At 49.2% G+C, this 16,649-nt stretch overlaps 1 protein-coding gene across 1 annotated transcript in view; it reads right to left on the bottom strand.

The window, feature by feature from the left end:
• Plb1 (phospholipase B1) overlaps nucleotides 1–16,649 on the bottom strand; it is a 127,855-nt gene that overhangs the window by 21,988 nt on the left and 89,218 nt on the right. The window contains exons 41-47 of the mRNA XM_077791736.1: nucleotides 15,398–15,469; nucleotides 9,454–9,519; nucleotides 6,358–6,418; nucleotides 5,744–5,802; nucleotides 4,123–4,190; nucleotides 3,811–3,854; nucleotides 3,488–3,587 (exon numbers count right to left, since the gene is read on the bottom strand). Of these exons, the coding sequence (XP_077647862.1) occupies nucleotides 3,488–3,587; nucleotides 3,811–3,854; nucleotides 4,123–4,190; nucleotides 5,744–5,802; nucleotides 6,358–6,418; nucleotides 9,454–9,519; nucleotides 15,398–15,469 (470 nt within the window). The remainder of the gene's footprint in view (nucleotides 1–3,487; nucleotides 3,588–3,810; nucleotides 3,855–4,122; nucleotides 4,191–5,743; nucleotides 5,803–6,357; nucleotides 6,419–9,453; nucleotides 9,520–15,397; nucleotides 15,470–16,649) is intronic.

Raw genomic sequence — 16,649 nt, 5'->3', positions numbered from 1 at the left:
AAAAATAACCTTTTGTATATTTGAAAAAAGTCACAGACCTAAATTACCCCTCAGCTTTCTCCTCTCCCAGCTTAATGACTCCTTTAACCTTTACTTCTAAGTCCCACTCTCTGCTCCTTTAATCCTTCTGTTTTTCTTCCCTGGGGTAACTTGGATGTCTCCTCGCATTTTCTTTTCTTTCTTTCTTTTCTTTCCTTCTCCTTCCTTCTTTCCTTCCTTTCCTATTTTTTATTTATTTAAATTTTGCCTCTCTAACAAAACAGGGTTAGTTCTCCCTTCAACCCCTAGATGCCTGCCATATAGAAAACAATAAATACTGCATTTTGAAAAAGTGATATGCATGCCGAAGGAATATCATTTAACAATAAAAAGGAATGACCTATGGCTCTACCCAACATGGATCCTTCTCAAAATAATTTTTGCTGGATGAAATAAGTCACACACACACTCACACACACGTACATATTTTTTGATTTCATTTATATAAAGTTCTAGAAAATTGGGGCTGGGGTTATGGCTCAGTGATAGAGCGTGCGCCTTGCACGTATGAGGCACTGGGTTTGATCCTCAGCGCCACATAAAAATAAATGAAGGTATTGTGTCCAACTACAAGTAAAAAAAATATTTAAAAATAATAAAGTTCTAGAAAATTCAAAGTAACCTATGGTGACAGAAAGCAGATCAGTGGTGGTCTGAGATGAGGATACTGGGTAGAGCCAGGAAGAAGTGGAATGGAGAAATTATGAGGGGGTACAAGGAAACTCCTGTGGGTAATGGGCATGTTTGATCTTGATTGTGGCTCCACAGGTATATACATATGTCAGGATTTATTGAATTGTATACTTATGTTTGTGTTTGTGTGTGTGTGTGTGTGTGTGTGGTGTGGGGGATCGAACCCATGGCCTTGTGCATGCGATGCAAGCACTCTACCAACTGAGCTGTATCCCCAGCCCTGAATTGTATGCTTTACATTCATACCATTTATCATGTGTTAGTTATATTTGTTTCTTTAAAAAAGAGATGTATATGAGAAGTTAGGTCATCAAAATGCATACAGCCAGTGGAAGTTTCTACGAAAGAAGCCATAAAAGTAAGCACTGATGTGGGATGGCCATTTAAGACCTCTGTGTGGCCGAGCCCACAGGGTACCACGCCTGTCCTCTTTTCCCCTGGAGGAGAGTTGGCTTCCTGTACACTAGTGCTACTGATGAGAACATCAGAAAACTACAAAGGAAGCCTGTCCTGGGTAAAGGTGACCGACCACAGCATGCTTGTGACCTTTTGATAGGTTCAAGATGTGATGAAGAGAATTCCCAGGTGATAAGCCCTCCGGGGGTAGAAGGGACAGTGAGGAACATCCACGCCCTCCTTCTTCCCAGCCGTGTTCTCCCCACCCTTCAGGCCCAGGCCAAGTCCTGCTTCCCCGGGAGACTTTGCTCGGTGCTCATTTGTCCACATTTCCTCCGTTTCCTCCTTGCCCAGAGCTCAGGGCTTCTGCTTTCAGCGCTGCTGTTACCTTGCTCTGAGCTCGCACAGCCTGCTGAACCCTGCCTGCTGGGGCTGGCTCTGCATCTTGTAAAGGAGCAGGTTGGGCTAAATGACGTTGGGGGGTCCTCGCTAATTTTCCCACACTCTACCAGGTGCCGGTCGGGGCAAGCCTGTCCTTGGGCAGTGGAACATCTGTCTTTGGTTCACGCTTTACACTCTTCTGTTCTCCTAACTGTTGTGTGTGACTAAGTATCAAATCATGTCAGTCTGCAGGGTCGCCACACACAACACTGTCTTTCCCCAAAAGTTATTTCCTGTTCGCTTAAGTCTCCTTAAGTAGACCGCAAGCTCTTTGCGAGTAGGGAGTTCACCTTTGGATTCTTTTGTGTCTCTTAGTAACCACCTTGAGGCTTCCTCCTTTGCGGGTGTTGAGTGAATTCTTGCTTGTTGGTTGATGGAAGGGAAGTTAACTGTTAAGTAAAACTTTGAAACTAAGCAACCTGATAACGGCAAACATTTTTATGTGTACATGCATACTATATACAGTTCTAAATTCTTTTCAAGGATCATTTACCTCATTGAATCCTTATGACAATCCTGAGAGGTAGGCAATATTATTATCCCATTTTCATAGAGAAAACTAAGACTCAGAGATGCTAAACAACTTGCTCAAGATCACACAGCTTAGCAAGTCTCTGAGCCAGAATTTGGACACAAATGGTTTGGCCATGATCATGAGATGGTTATCTCATGATTTTAGGTGCTCTGCTATGGTGTTTATCTCTCTTCAGGGGAACTCATTCTTATCCATGCTAATAAGTGACAGAGAAAAAAAAAAAGTCATAGGACAGTCATTCAACCTTACTTAAGTCAGTGACTTACTCTTCTTTTTCCTAACACCAGACATCAGAGATGTCTGCAGGTCTCATCTACCTCTCCTGCTATTAACCCTGTCTGGCAGGGAAGCTAAGCAGCAATAAATAGAGAAGGAGAAAGGGGCTCATGTACCAACAGAATGAGCTATCAGCTGCTGAGCTGTATGGTAATAATTAGGTGTTGATGATGGCAATCCTAACAGTACATGTTCCTATAATGGCCCCAACTAGCCCAGTTTTTTGGTAGAAAAATAAATCCTTCCTGCTTATGACGCTGAGGAACTGACAGTGTTTCCTGTGGCTCAGAGGCTCACGCCGTGACTGGGGCCCGGGTTATCATTTCTGAAAGGAACGTTCCCTGTAAACAGTGAGTGAAGGCAGCGTGGTTTCCCTGGTGATCTGAACGCAGCGATCCTTCTACAAAGCAAAGGCCCAGCCCGCTCCACTCCATGCAGAAAATCAATGAACCCGCTCAGGCATTTCAGCTCTAATGATCTGGGTTGTTGTCAACAGCAGAGACCCCAGTGAAAACAACCAACCCCCATGCTGTTTGAGGGGCCCTGACATTGAACTCCCTAGTGTCAGAATATGAATTTTTCAGAGTCAGACTCAAGGTTCTGAAGCAATATGGGGAAGAAAGGAAGGGTGGACACCCACAGGGTCATGCACTGAGCTTCTCTGTGCTGAGAGCCAACCTATATGTGTGACATGTACCTCTGATGGACAGGAGGTAGAGCTGGAGTCAGCAGGGCCAGTGCCCACCAGGGTCAGGGCAGATGTGCTCCTCCTGCTGCCCTGGAGAAGTGGTAAAATACACCACCAGAGCTGCATTCAGGCATGGTCTGATCCTGGCTCCTCGGAGAGCTTGCTGGGTTCCCTTGGCTGCTCAGGAAATTTTCTAAGCCCCAGTGTCCTCATCATAGTGTCCAAAGTGTAAGAATGACATGAGCTAATTCACAGGGAGGGTTTGGCACAGGGACAGCATGCAGGAAGTGCATCTGCACAGCTCTATGACCCAACAGGGGCTAGGCTCCCAAACTCTGTCCTCCTTGCCCCCTCCCATGTCCCATCTTGATCTCTCAGCCTCACCCCCCAACCCTCCTCTTACACCCAGAGCTACTCACCGAGCTCTGGCTCCTTCCGCTGCTACATTTAATCCTGCTGTCTCCTCGTGGGTACCGGTGGAGAATCCAAAGATGGAGGGGTTGAACTTCTTCAGAATGTCTTTAAAGAGGAGTGGGACAGAGAATGTAGGTGAAAGGAGGCAGGAGCCCTTGGGAACAAAGAGGCTTACAGTCTTGGGATACAGGTGTGGAGCAAGAGGGTTCTGGTCTTTCTGGAGCAGGCTGACTTCCCTCCCTGCAGACAACCTTCTCTTCCCCTCCTGCAGGAAGTAGGCCCTGGCCTCAGTGAGGGGTATAATGGCTTCTTGGTGCTGGCTACTTACTGGGCAGTGTGGTGTGGGTCTCCAAGGCCCCATCTCCACCAATGCTGGGGAAGAACAAGAAACTTGGTTAAAAACACCCTGACTTGCTGCTCCATGTGTCAGCATGTGTATGAGCCAGACCCAGAGGATCTGCCCTGGAGCATCACACCCCCCCCCCCTCAGAGCTAAGGTAAGCATCATGGCATCCTCTGGGGTCTCAGCACGGAGCCATGGGATCTGACTTCATTCCTGGAGGGGTGAGAGGGGAAACACACCCTCATACCTTCTTGGGGGAAGCATTGTCAACAGAGGAAAAGCCCCAAATAGCCTCACCTCCATGAGAGGCCCCTCCAGGATGTGAGTGGGTTGCTGGACTTGCTTGGTCGAGCTCCCATCGCTGTCTGTGAAAAGCAACGAGAAGTTTCCAGGTGGCTGCTGGGCCAGGATGCAGAGCAAGTATACTGGGAGAGGCCCAGGGGTACACCAGCACCCAGATTTGCCCCTCTGAAAATCATACTGGCTTTCTCCAGGCCACCTTCAAATCCAAATTATCACATTCTTCTCCCCAGGCCCCTCCCAACAGCCAGGAACCTAGTCTTGTGGATTCTTTCTTCCCAGCCCCCTGGCACCTGTGACTGTCTCTCGCTGTCTTTGCCTTATTTCTGGATTAGCGTCTCATCTCCCTGCTGTGGGCAGCACCCTGGACCCCTGCCTGACCTTCCATCTCCTCTCTGTTCCCCTCCCACCAGCAGGGCTGCGACCTGCTCCTCTGAGCATCTCTGTCTCTGCGTGCCTCCCTGGCCAGTACACCTCTGACCCTTCAGAGCATCTCCAAGGGTCAAGGCCAAACTCTCACCAATGTGGACTCCGTCATGTGGTACCCACTTTCCTTCCCTTTGTTTCCTTCCTCTTTCCCTGTCCACACAAACCATCAGGTCTCAGCAAATTGACCTGTCACTGTTTCCCAAGCCATATGGCCTCACTACTCTGCCCCTGCCCACCCATTCCATCCTTCCTGAAGGGCTGAGCACTCTCCTTTCCAGCCTCTAACCTCCAGTACATGCCCTGAGATGCTCATTAACTTCCACCTCCTCCATAAAGCTTTCTCTATACAATCTGTCTTTAAAAAGAAGAAGCTCTTTGAAATTTATGAAAGGAACTCAATAATCAGCAAAACATACAAAGATTTTTTAAAAAATGAGCAATCTACTCCCACCTCAAGAATCTTGCCCCTGCTCCAGAGGTCATCCCCCTCCCCCACCCCACCAGGGGAATTCAAGGTTATCAGCCTGGGAAGTGCCCTCTGCAGCTTTCTCATGTTTACACCAAAATGAAAACATCCGCACACATGGGGCTGGTTTGTTTCCACAGAAATGAATACTCTATTTTGAAAGTCCTGGATGTCACCTCCATGGTTCTGCATAATTTTCTTGTGGCCCTACGGGAGGGCTATGTCTCATCCTTTTCTTTTGGATGATCGAGCATCATGAGCACAGCCAGAGCTAAACAGTTGGCTCAGGTCGTTCACTTAGCGAGACTGTGCTGCTGTGCTGAGTTGGAATCCCTCTGCCTCGAAGCAACATGTCCTTAAGTTGGGGGTGACAGTGGGCAGTGTGTGGTAAGATCTACCACCCTTTGGATCTGAGTTGGTGCAGATGAGTTCCTGATAAAGGCAGGTGGCTTAGACAAGTGTCATGATGCACCAATGAAATACCTAAGAACAAGGGGACATGGGAGATGGCTTTTCCCCAGGGATGGAGGGGGGGGCCCTCATGGAACAGGTGGTGTTTGAACAGGGTGGGGGGACGATGAAGGGGGAGGACACCTATTTTGGTGTCTGACACATAGCATGGGGCGCACTGCTGACTATAGAGCCTGTGCTGAGAAAGGGCTGACCGCACAGGGCCTGGCTGGGCTCCCTGGGACCCACCCTGGCACGTGGCTCAGTACTCACAGTCAGTGAGTCTCCCAGGGCAGCCACCACCTTGATGTCTGCTGGACGGAGCTCGTGGACTAGAGGAAGAAGAGAGATGGTTGCAGTAAGGGTGGAGCATCTGCTCTTCAAAGTAGGAACTTTACCAGGGCCCCTGGCTCTGCCCTAGTCCCATAGGTCACCAGAGTCCCATAGGTCACTTATTTCCAGCCTAAAGCTTTAGCAATTTTGTCCCCCCCACCACCACCACCCACTTGTTCAGAGCAACCAAGGCTTGACAGCAATAGGCTTGATGGCTATCGCCCATTCTGAGAGGAGCCCAGTGGTCCACGGAGCATACACAGGTGGGCCCACTCCTGACTGTACTGCCTCCCTGGACATGGAAGCCTGACAGGCTGCCATTGGGACGACAAGGAGTCAAGAAGAGTGATTTGGGGGCGAGGCCTGTACCCCTCCACATGGGAGTCCAATGCTGTGGCTCTGAGCCAGCTTCTTGGGTCTTCCAGGACCAAGGTCTGCCTTGTGTGGGAATCAGCAAGGCCTGCTCCAAGCCCAGAGTATGTCTGTGGGGTCCCCCCTCCAGCCTGATGCTTCATGAAGCCCTTAGTTGAAGGGGTTGTTGACATTTCACTCACCTGAGGTGGGAACTCTACTGGAAGAATCCCACTCTGTGCACAGGAAGTCACTGCCCCAGTTCTAAATCAACAGGAGGAGACACAGTCATTGTGCAGGCAGTGTCAGTGCAAGGACCAACTAATGAATTTTTGGTGGAGGGTAGGAAAACATCCCTGGAAGAGGTTATGGAAGGGCAAGGGTTGTTAGTTATAGATGGGCTAAGAGGGAAATTAGAGGGGAGAAATGGGAATCTGCCTACTTCATGTACCATGTATAGGGCATTGGTCACACACCTATGCACACTCACACAGCCTTTCCTGTTCCCATTTCTCTAGACTCTAGAATGGAGCCAGCAGCTTCCCCAAAGCAGGGGAAGAAACAATGACTTTGTTCCAAAGCCAACCCCATGTTTGAATGCCTGCCTCCAGAGATCACAGGAGCTTTGCTGTTAACAGTAACCAATCGACACTAATTGCAACGCTGGGGCCTAACCAAACATTAATTAAAATATCTTTAAGAAGACACAAAACTTTTCCAAATGCAAAGCTTCTAGCTTCTGCCTATCTTTTCTGTACACCTGTACGTCTGTTTGCATATTTAACTTAAGAGCCACTAATCTTTTTGCATATTTAACTTGCTTCTATGTGTATAAATTAATGCCTGGATGCTCTTGGTAAACTTTCCTCATCTCTGTAATACAGGATGTTATTTTCCAGGTGTTAGGAGAGTGGGTGGGGGTAACAGAGGCACAGACACAGCTAGTTCAAGGAGGTTGGCAGAGAACTCAATTTCTATGCAAATTCCTATATCTGCACACACAGTAGGACTCCACTGACAGTTGACAGGTTCCCCTGGAGTGTGGCTGCCAGAGGAAAACTCCTGAACACTCCTCTCATCAGTTTGGTCAGATGAAGATGAAGGCAAGTCTTATTAAAATATCCCTATCATGAGGGAGTGAAAATAAAACTTAAATGTTATTTGCCTAATCCAGTGGAATTCAGTTTATCCCAAGGGATTGCTCAGTTCAACACACTGATGGATTTCTTCTTCTGTTTGGAAACTCTACGGAAATCAAGAACAGGCTTGGGTGCCAACGACAAATACTTGAGGAAAATGCAATTTTAAAAAAAAAGTGATACCACATTGGCACTTTAGATAGTCAGGGATCCAGAGACATGCACGATGCCTGTGATTTAACAGACATGGATTGGAGCTTGAGCATGCTCATCTGTCACCAGGGGGAACCACAGGTTGTGTCCTAAACCAGTGCAGCCTAATTCCCTGGGGATCTTGTGAAGTTGCAGATTCTGACCCAGTAGGTCTGGGATAGTGCTCAGGATTCTGTGTTTCTGACAAGTTCTGGGTAATGTTGATGTGACAGATCTGTGGCTGCTTTAAGCAGAAGCTATTCAAACAAACACACCCTTCTAGGCAGGCATTTTTAACTCTTCCAGCAGCTAAAGAAATGATGGGTAAGGATGAGGATCCCAGCGGGCAGCCCCAGAGCCCTCTGCTCACTGTCTACTCAGCACTTAGCACAGCGCCTGCTCCATTTAGGCACCCAGTAAATGAGTGTGAAATGGAGAAGTCAAGGCTTGACTGACAAGATGAAGCTGACCCTTCAGTTCTAACAGACCTGGGCACTGGTTCATCCAGGAAAAGACTCCATTATGCTAAGTGCACTAGGGAGCATCCAGGCTGGGGAGAGCGTAATCCTTAGCAATGAGGCTGTTATTGGTTGTACTCCAAAGCTTAGCACCAGGCAGTTTTTTTTTTTAATATGTGGATGTAGGTTAATCTCAACTCTTCAGTTGGCTTATAAAAGGCCTGCCCCCAGTCACTGATCTCCGATCCATTTTCCACATGGCCGACAGGGAGACCTCTTAAAGACATAAACCAGAGCATGCCACCAAAGGCTTCCTGCCTCTCTCCACTTAAAAATCTAGCCTTCTTACTCAGGGATTCAGTCTCTGTTTGATCTGGCCCTGAGCACCCCCTGATCTCTTCTCCCGCACTCTCTACTTCATTCACGTGCTTCCCTGTCCCACCCCCCTCCCTTACCACCAGTTCCCAGCTACTATGACCTTCTTCCTCTTCTTCTACCCAACTCAGCCCCAATTCTGAGCTTTTGCAATCTCTGGTCTTTCCACTTGGGACTCTGCTTCTGGCTGTCCATGTAGCCAGCATCTTTTTATCTTGTATGTCTCTGTTCAAATCTCCCCTCCTCTGAGAAGCCCAGCCTGCATGATGTATCGGAATTTGCCATCCTTCCCCTGGCCCCATCCCTCTTTTTCCACTTCATCCTCCTCTGAGTCATTGTCACTATCTGAAACAATAAGTTTTAGCTATTTACTGGATGCCTCCCCCAGCAGATGGTAAACTATGAGAACTGGGACCCTTCCATCTACTCCTCTAACTCCTGAAACAGTGCCTGGCACATAGTAGGTACTCAAGAAATGGTGGTGAGATCTCTATTGGGCTCTCCTCTGAGTCTCCACCAGCCCCTAACATAAGACTGGTGTGACACTGGTGTGGAACCACGGGTGTGGAATGGAAACTGTGGTTGATCCCCTGTCCTGGTGGCCAATAGAACTCGTCTGGACCAGGCCTGCCCTGCAGGGCTCCGTGTGGTTCCGGATCCTACAGGCCATCTTTGGAGTAGCAGTGCCTAAATCTTAGAGCTGGAACAAATGACGTGAACCAAACAGGGCCTGCCTGGGGTCCATGTGGACGTGAGTCAGCTTCCTGTCCGGCCCCACCCCAGCACTGAGATTCCTTCCCACTGGGCTTCCACCTTCAGGAAGCTGATGGCATACCGTGCCTGCTGCCACCCCCTTGAAAAGCTGTACTGCCTAATCAGAAACAGAATCGCAAAGGTCAAAGACAATGGATTCCCAGGCACTTCCTCTGCTTGGCTGCTGACGTCAGGTAGGCAACTTGAGAACATGTCAGGACAATCCTGGGGCTTCGTGGCTCCGGAGCCTTTTGTACATTCCGATTCCCAGTACGTAAGGAGGATACATTTCTGCTTAATCCAACAGTCTGAAACCTGGACCACACCCCAGGTCCCTGACAGGTGGAAATGGCATCTGAGACAGAAGTGAGTCAGGGTTTACCTCAATGGCTGGCGTGGTGGGGTATGTGTAGTTACTGTTCTGGAAGGTTCTCAGGAAAGGCTCATCCTAAGGGAGAAAAAAACCACAGGGAGGGGTGATCAGACAGCCAAAGAATGCTGAAGATCAATCCTTCCATCTCCTTTTACTTAACAAGGTTCTGATGCATTTAAATAGAAAGGACTGTGTAAACATAATTTCATTCATTCCCTGGAGGTTTTTACATAACAGCTTTAGCAAGGGGTGTCCAATAAAAGGCTTCAAAAATGCTCCATGCTTATTACACTCTGGGCCCCAGGTTTTCTTTGTCACCCTAGCTGTGCATGGGTTTCCAGAGCCTCAGGCTTACCTGTTTTCTTTGTGATTTCTTTGGCAAGCGATTCACACGGCAATGTTTTTTCTTTTACAGGAGATAGTATGATCATCAATATATTTAATTATCTGTTATTTCTGTCTTTCTGTCTCCTTGGAACTACCTATGTTATCCCATTTAGGTTGGCTTCCTCTATTTTCAGAGGATTTTTTTTTTCCCCTTGTAATTTACCTATTTCACAATCAGTTTTCACAATCAAGACTCCAGGTCCACCCAGTTGCAGGTGAAGGGTTAATTAAAGGAGGAAGAAGGAGTAGGCAAAGGAGAAACAGGGAAAGCAAGCTAATGAGGAAATGTAAAAATGAGAGCAAAGCAGGATCAAGATAATAAGACCCAGATCAGGAAATATCAAAGTCGGCCCAGGGTAGGGACCACGCACAGAACCTGCGGTGAACTAGAAAGGCCGTGGCCTGAAACTTTGGAAATAAAATGGAAATAAGAAAGGAAATCCAGAACGATGGAAATTGACTCCACATGGGCCAAGCCCAGACAGATGTTTTGCTTTATTGTGGCCAACTGAGGAAGAAGAGGAGGAGAGGGAGGATGAGCTCAGGGCCCTCAGGAGGGGCATGCCCTCTTTGGTTCTTCCTCTTGTCTCATGCCTGACCCCTTCAAGGCAATCATCTTCCTGCCTGGCATTGTAGACAGTTGACTTTGCAACTCCAAATGTCCCCAGTTTACTGACGAGGCCCAGAGTGGGGAAGGGAGCTGTTCCAGGTTAGAGAGCAAGTCTGAGTGCAGAGCTGGCTGCACCCCCACCCCCAACTGACAGTCTCTGGCCTGCTTCCACTCCTCACCCCAGAACCAGGTCTACAACAGACGCTGAAGGCCACACAAAGAAGGTCACTTTGGAGGACAGAGTCTACATACACAAAGCCTCAGCCCCCAGCACAGAGCCTGATTCCCCCAGGTACCAGCAAGTCCCCCTTTCCTCTGAGTCTCGGCATTCCCAGCTGAAGCATGAACCAGGGGACACTGAAGTGCTCAGGGCCAAGGGTAGAAGTGTGCCCCTTATGGCCCCCCACAGTGCAAGACAGAGGAGGGCTGTGATGGCAGGTCTGCACGGCTCTCTAGGCTGTATCAGTCCCTGTGGTTCAGTGTCCCCTGAATAGTCATCTCTGAAGAGGGCAGTCTGTAAGAAATGACCCACACCTGTGCAGCAGCTCCCGCAAAAAGAGTGGGGTTCTAAGCACCAGGAGGAAGGGAGGTTACCAAGGGGCAGGGGCATAGACAGGAGAGGTTCCGAGGCAGCGAAGCAGCGAGCTCAGCCATTGTGGAGGGGCTGCTGCAAGTCCTTGGGACATGTGCTCCTCCACGGGAGACTGTGGCGGCACGTGCTGATTATGATTTTCTCTCCACAAAGGGGCTCTGCCTGGGCTTAGGGTCCAGGGGCTGGAACTAGTTCCAGAGTGACAGGAAGAAGCAGAGGGCAAAGATGATCTCGGTCTTTTCGGGAGAATGGAGAGTCAAACCAGAGAGCTTCTGTGGTCTTATCTATTTGATGAAGAAATCCATGGCTTTGGGGGAGGGGAGATGGTATTGAAGGGGCCAGAGGTCAAGGTGACACTAAAATGAGGCAGGGAGTGAGGTCAGTGCAGGCACCATGAGAACAGGTCCAGGCAGTGGTTTTCAGGAGAGTTGGGGTCCCGGGGCTTGTTTTCGTTGACACTTTATGCAGAAGTGAGTCCCAGTGATTTGCCTGGAGTGGAGCAGGTTTATGTTAGAGAGGTCAGGGGGAGTCTGGGTGGCTCTCAAGGGTGAGGTTTGGAGCACAAGCAGGTGGAAAGTGAAGTGGACTGAGTCCCGGCTCCAGAAAGCAATCTAGTCCCAGCTGTGCTGAGATAGTGTGCTGCCCCAAGAGCTGAGCCCAAATGATCACCTGCTGTGGGCCAGCAGCTGAGTCAGTGGCCACGGGACAGGCCACAAGCATCCTGACTGCAGTACTAGGTGTTGAATTCCAGAGAGAAGAAGTGGTGCTGTTCTTCCCTTCTATGCTGCTTAAATCAAACCAAAGTACATGGTCACCAACTTTAAGGAGGCCACATTTCAAGAGGAAATGTCCACTTGGGGCCAGGGCTGCAAGAAATGGCTTGAGGTGGTCTTGGGTGGTAATAGGAGGGGGGTGTATAACAGTGCTCTATGGAACGCCCTCTGGTATTTTCTGTGCATTCCAATCCACACTCTACAGAGTGTGCTGGTTCTTTATCTCCATTGATGGCACCACCTGTTTGTTGATGGGTAGCCCTCTGCAGTTTGAGAAGCATCCTTAAGAGGATGCAGCAGGTAGACCAGAGGCCATGCTGCCTGGGGAGGGATGTGGTTCCTGTGTGTCAACAGATCTCTAAGCCCCCCACCCCTCTGGGGCTTTATGATGAGAAAGTAGGATGAGATGATTTTACATGCAACAGTGACATATGGAAAGAGGGGCAGGTGCATGGGCCCTGGGAAGAATCCCATTAGCCAGGGTGCCTGCAAAATAACACACAAATGCCAAGCCCCGAGGAGAAGACTTTGAGAAGACAGACATTTAGTTGCTATGTAGACATTCTTCACACAAAACAATTATATTTTGGCCAGCCAGGTACAGTGGCACACACCTGTAAACCCAGCAGCTTGGGAGGCTGAGGTAGGAGAATTGCAAGTTCAAGGCCAGGTTCAGCATCTTAGTGAGAACTTGTCTCAAAATGAAAAAGGACTGGGGACTTAGTTCAGTAGTAAGACATCCCTGAGTTAAATTCCTGGTACCTCAAACAAAAAAACAAACAAAACAATTCTATTTTGAGTGACTATTGAGTTTGAAGTGGGGTCAGGGCAAGATTAGGAGGTTTAGAAGCTCTGAGCATCGAAAAGATAATGGTGTCCCCGGGTGTACTTCAGAATAGAAAAAGTGGTAAACAATAAAGTTTTGGGAACCCAATAAACTTCTGCTTTTTCTTGTGATAGGGTGACATCATTTCATACCCGCTCCCGTTCCCATCTCTCCCCCTTCCTCTCTCTGGTTCCCTGTTTTGTGGGTTCCCTGACCACACATGGGGGTGACCTTACACCTCCAAGGAGAAACGTGTTTTAAGGTGTGGAAATACATGTTTGGAGTTTAGGAAAGAAAAAATGAAGACACAGAGGAATCCATGGTAAGGAAATTTCAGCAGGAAATCCCGGAAATGAAAAAGATCTCTGAGTGAGGGGCTGTGGAGGGACAGAAGAGAACAGGCCCGGGGCGTGACAGTGGAGAAGGTCTCCGCTGTCCGGGTTAGGAGAAGAGAGCAGGGTCGTTCACAGAGACGAGAAGGGGAGTGAGAGGTGGCTGAATATCCACAGCCCAGGGAGGGATCCGTCTCAAGGAGGAGGTGGTTCTGTTGACAAGACAGGTTGAGAAGAAAAGCTGAAAAGGGACAGAGCTGACCTTCCAGATGGTTCCGCTGAGGGCTAGGGAAGGAATGGGCAGAGAGCCAGTGAAGGCATGGAAGAAAAAATAGAGTCCACAGAACGAATCTAAAATTGGCTATAAAACCACTTGTCCAAACTGGAAATACAACAGAAATCCACAGAGTGCTGTGGAGACGCCCTACCTGGCACGGCAGAATGTACTAGCAGTGTGGCTGGGGGTGGGGGAGGAGAGGGGGAGCTGGGAAAGCTCCTTGGTGCTCACTGGAGCTCACTGGTGGCTCATTCGTCCAGGCCACCTCCTCCCCCTGCATCCTGCCTGTTGCTTCTATGTTTAAACACGGCAGGATGAAAATATGCTGCCTGGCCCTTCGGCTCAGAGACGCGGGTGGACTTCTGCATGGCTTTGAGGCTCAGGAGAGAGCAGATGGGACCCGAGGCACAGTGCAGCAAAGCTGGGCTGGCCAACAGATGGACCCTTTGGGAATGGCCTCCAGGGCTGCTTAGCAACAGCTTCTCCTGAGTGGGGCTTCTCTGGGCTCTAGGAGGCTGGATAGGCTCTCCCTGGCCCATCAGGTTCAGTGGGGCCTCGTCCAGAAGAGAGGGGCTGAGCCCACTGTGGCTTCAGATGCTTCGGCTGGTGCACCACCCATCTGGGGCTCCCTGCCGAGTCTGGGGGCAGGGACAGAGTGGCAGCAGTTGCCTTGAGGTTCATGGTGAAAGAGATGTCCCTGACCCTGTGCCTAGGCTCCGAGCAATGACTACTTGGTGTGAGTTATTACTTCTCCTGTTTAATGGAAGGGGAGTGGGCAGTTTAGAGAGGCCCTTTTATGGCTGATAGTCAATAGTATACTATCTGGATTGTTGAACGATAATTAAAGTCAGGTGAGGTGGTGCACCTCGCCTGTAATCCCAGTAGCTCGGGAGGCTGAGGCAGGAGGATTACGAGTTCAAAACCAGCCTCAGCAACTTAGCGAGGCCCTAAGCAACTCAGTAAGACCCTGTCTCTAAATGAAATCTAAAACAAGATTGAGGATGTGGCTCAGTGATTAGCACCTTTGGATTCTGGGCTCAATTCCCAGGCCCTCCCCCCCCCCCAATTAAATATTTACAGTGTAGTTTATAGCTAGGTTGCCCTGGCCCTCCTAGAATCCTGGACTTCCTCAGGATCTAGCAATTAAAGGGTTTACACCTGGCTGTGCCCCAGCCCTCTGGCCTGTGTCTGATGGTGTGACTGCAGGCATCCATGTGGTGCTGGGTTGACACTCTCCTTTGCTCTGAGCACCACACCCAGCAATCCTGGCCTGTACTGCCACTATCGTCTCCTGGTGAGGCTAAAAGACATCAGACCGAGCGTGGGCCCATGGCTGGTCTGGGCAGGGGTGCCCCTCTTCCAGGGACCCCAGCAGACACATGGGGGAGCTGCAGGCCCATTCCCCAGCTCTACTCAGCCAGGAGGGTGGAGAGGTTGGCGCAGCTCATCCCAGGAGGGAAACACAGCCTCCCAGATGAGGTCAGGCCCTCTGCTTTTACTGCCACAGAGGATTTTCTGGCCTTGGCCTTATTTGGCTAAAAAGCCATAAGACAGAACCTAAGAACGGGAGCTAAAGGCAATGGGAACGGGCACTGCCCCCACCCCAGGCCTGAAATCAAGTTTAACAACTGCTTACATATTCCTCCTTAAAAGGAGCCTGAGCTGATCCTCCTTACAGGCCCGTCCTCCCCACCCTCCTCCACAGCTTGGGCTCTCCCCTTGGGTGCTTCCTCTGTGCCCCTCTCCTGCCAGCAACTCCCCAGTCCAGGCTCTCTACTCTCTGACCACCACTTCTGAGCCCGCCTGGTCCCTCCCTAGGCCCTCCAACCTGCAGTGGGACATCCCCATGTGTCCCAAATACCACTGCCCAAACAAGCCTTCTGCCCTTTCCCCACTTTTCTTGCTCCTCTGGAGACCCCCCCTTTTGCACCCCATCGCCTCCCTGGGTCCGGCTGCTTTGCTCATTCCCACAGGTGGAACTGCTTCTGCATTCTATTGCCTTCTGTGTCCCCTCCTCACTTCCCAAAGCCCATCTCCCACATCTCTATCAGCTCAGGGGCAACATGGGCGATGTGGAAGCTGGGCTGGAGGATGAGGAGGAAGGGCAAGTCAAGCTTTTGTTTCTGTAAAGGTGCAAAGACGGTCTCCTTTAGTACCTGGGTAGGGCAGGCCAGGGGGATATCCTCTGTCAGGTCCAGGGTATCCGTTTTCCTTCCCAGTGGTTCAAGCTGATTGGGGAAGAAAAGAGAGATGCACGTGTACTAATTTGTCCTTGCTGAAGTACTAATTTGTCCTGCTGTGGAGAAGGCTCAGAATTTCATTTCAGAGGGCTTGGCGTCCTCTCCTGGCTCTGCCAGGTGTCTGTGGTAGGGCACTAAGCAAATCTCTCAGCTTCTCTGAGGTTCAGTTCCCTCAGAAACATCTAACGTTCTTTTGCAGGGCTGTGGAGGGGCTGAAAGGAGATCCTGTGGCGTAAACTGCCTAGCACAGTGTTGACACACAAAAAATGTTGAAATGTGGTTTCTGCCTGGCTCTCATGTAGAAAGCATCCCTTAGCACAATCCAAGCACAGAAGAGAGTGTGGATGGGAACCTGGGCCAAGCAGACCCTTAAAGGACTCCATCTTATGCCAGTCAGAATGGCAATTATCAAGAATACAAGTAACAATAAGTGTTGGTGAGGATGTGGGGAGAAAGGTGCACTCATCCATTGCTGGTGGGACTGCAAATTGGTGCAACCTCTCTGGAAAGTAGTATGGAGATGCCTCAGAAAACTTGGAGTGGAACCACCATTTGATTCAGTTATCCCATTCCTTGTTCTATACCAAATGGACTTAAAATAAGCATATTATAGTGATGCAGCTATATCAATGTTTATGACAACTCAATTCACAATAGCTAAGCTAGAACCAACTTAGGTGAGCTTCAACAGATGAATGGATCAAGAAAATGTGACACAATGAAATTATGGCATTTGCCAGTAAATGGATGGAACTGAAGACTATCACGCTAAGTGAAAAAGCCAGTCCCCCAAACCAAAGGTTTAATGTTCTCTGTGATATGTAGATGCTAACACACAACAAGGGAGGATGAAGGGGAGAAGACTGGAAGTCCATTGGATCACACAAAGGGGGATGAAGGGAAGGGAGGGAAAGGGAAATAGGAAGGACAGTAGAATTAATTGGACATAACTTTCCTTGTATTTGAATATACAACCAGGGAAACTCTTGCATCATGTACAACCACAAGAACAGGATCCTAATTAGAATTGCAGGGGGGGGGTGAAAACATAATACCAGAACCCTACATGAAGTATATAAGTTATACTTCATGTACGAATAATATGCCAAAATACATTCTCCAGTCATGTCTGTCTAAAAATAACAACAACAAAAGACTCTTCCCTTCC

Source organism: Urocitellus parryii, chromosome 12, assembly GCF_045843805.1.
Source record: "Urocitellus parryii isolate mUroPar1 chromosome 12, mUroPar1.hap1, whole genome shotgun sequence".
Classification (NCBI taxonomy): Eukaryota; Metazoa; Chordata; class Mammalia; order Rodentia; family Sciuridae; genus Urocitellus; species Urocitellus parryii.
Note: the sequence above shows the minus strand (reverse complement) of the source record. Positions and strands in the feature narration are given on the sequence as shown.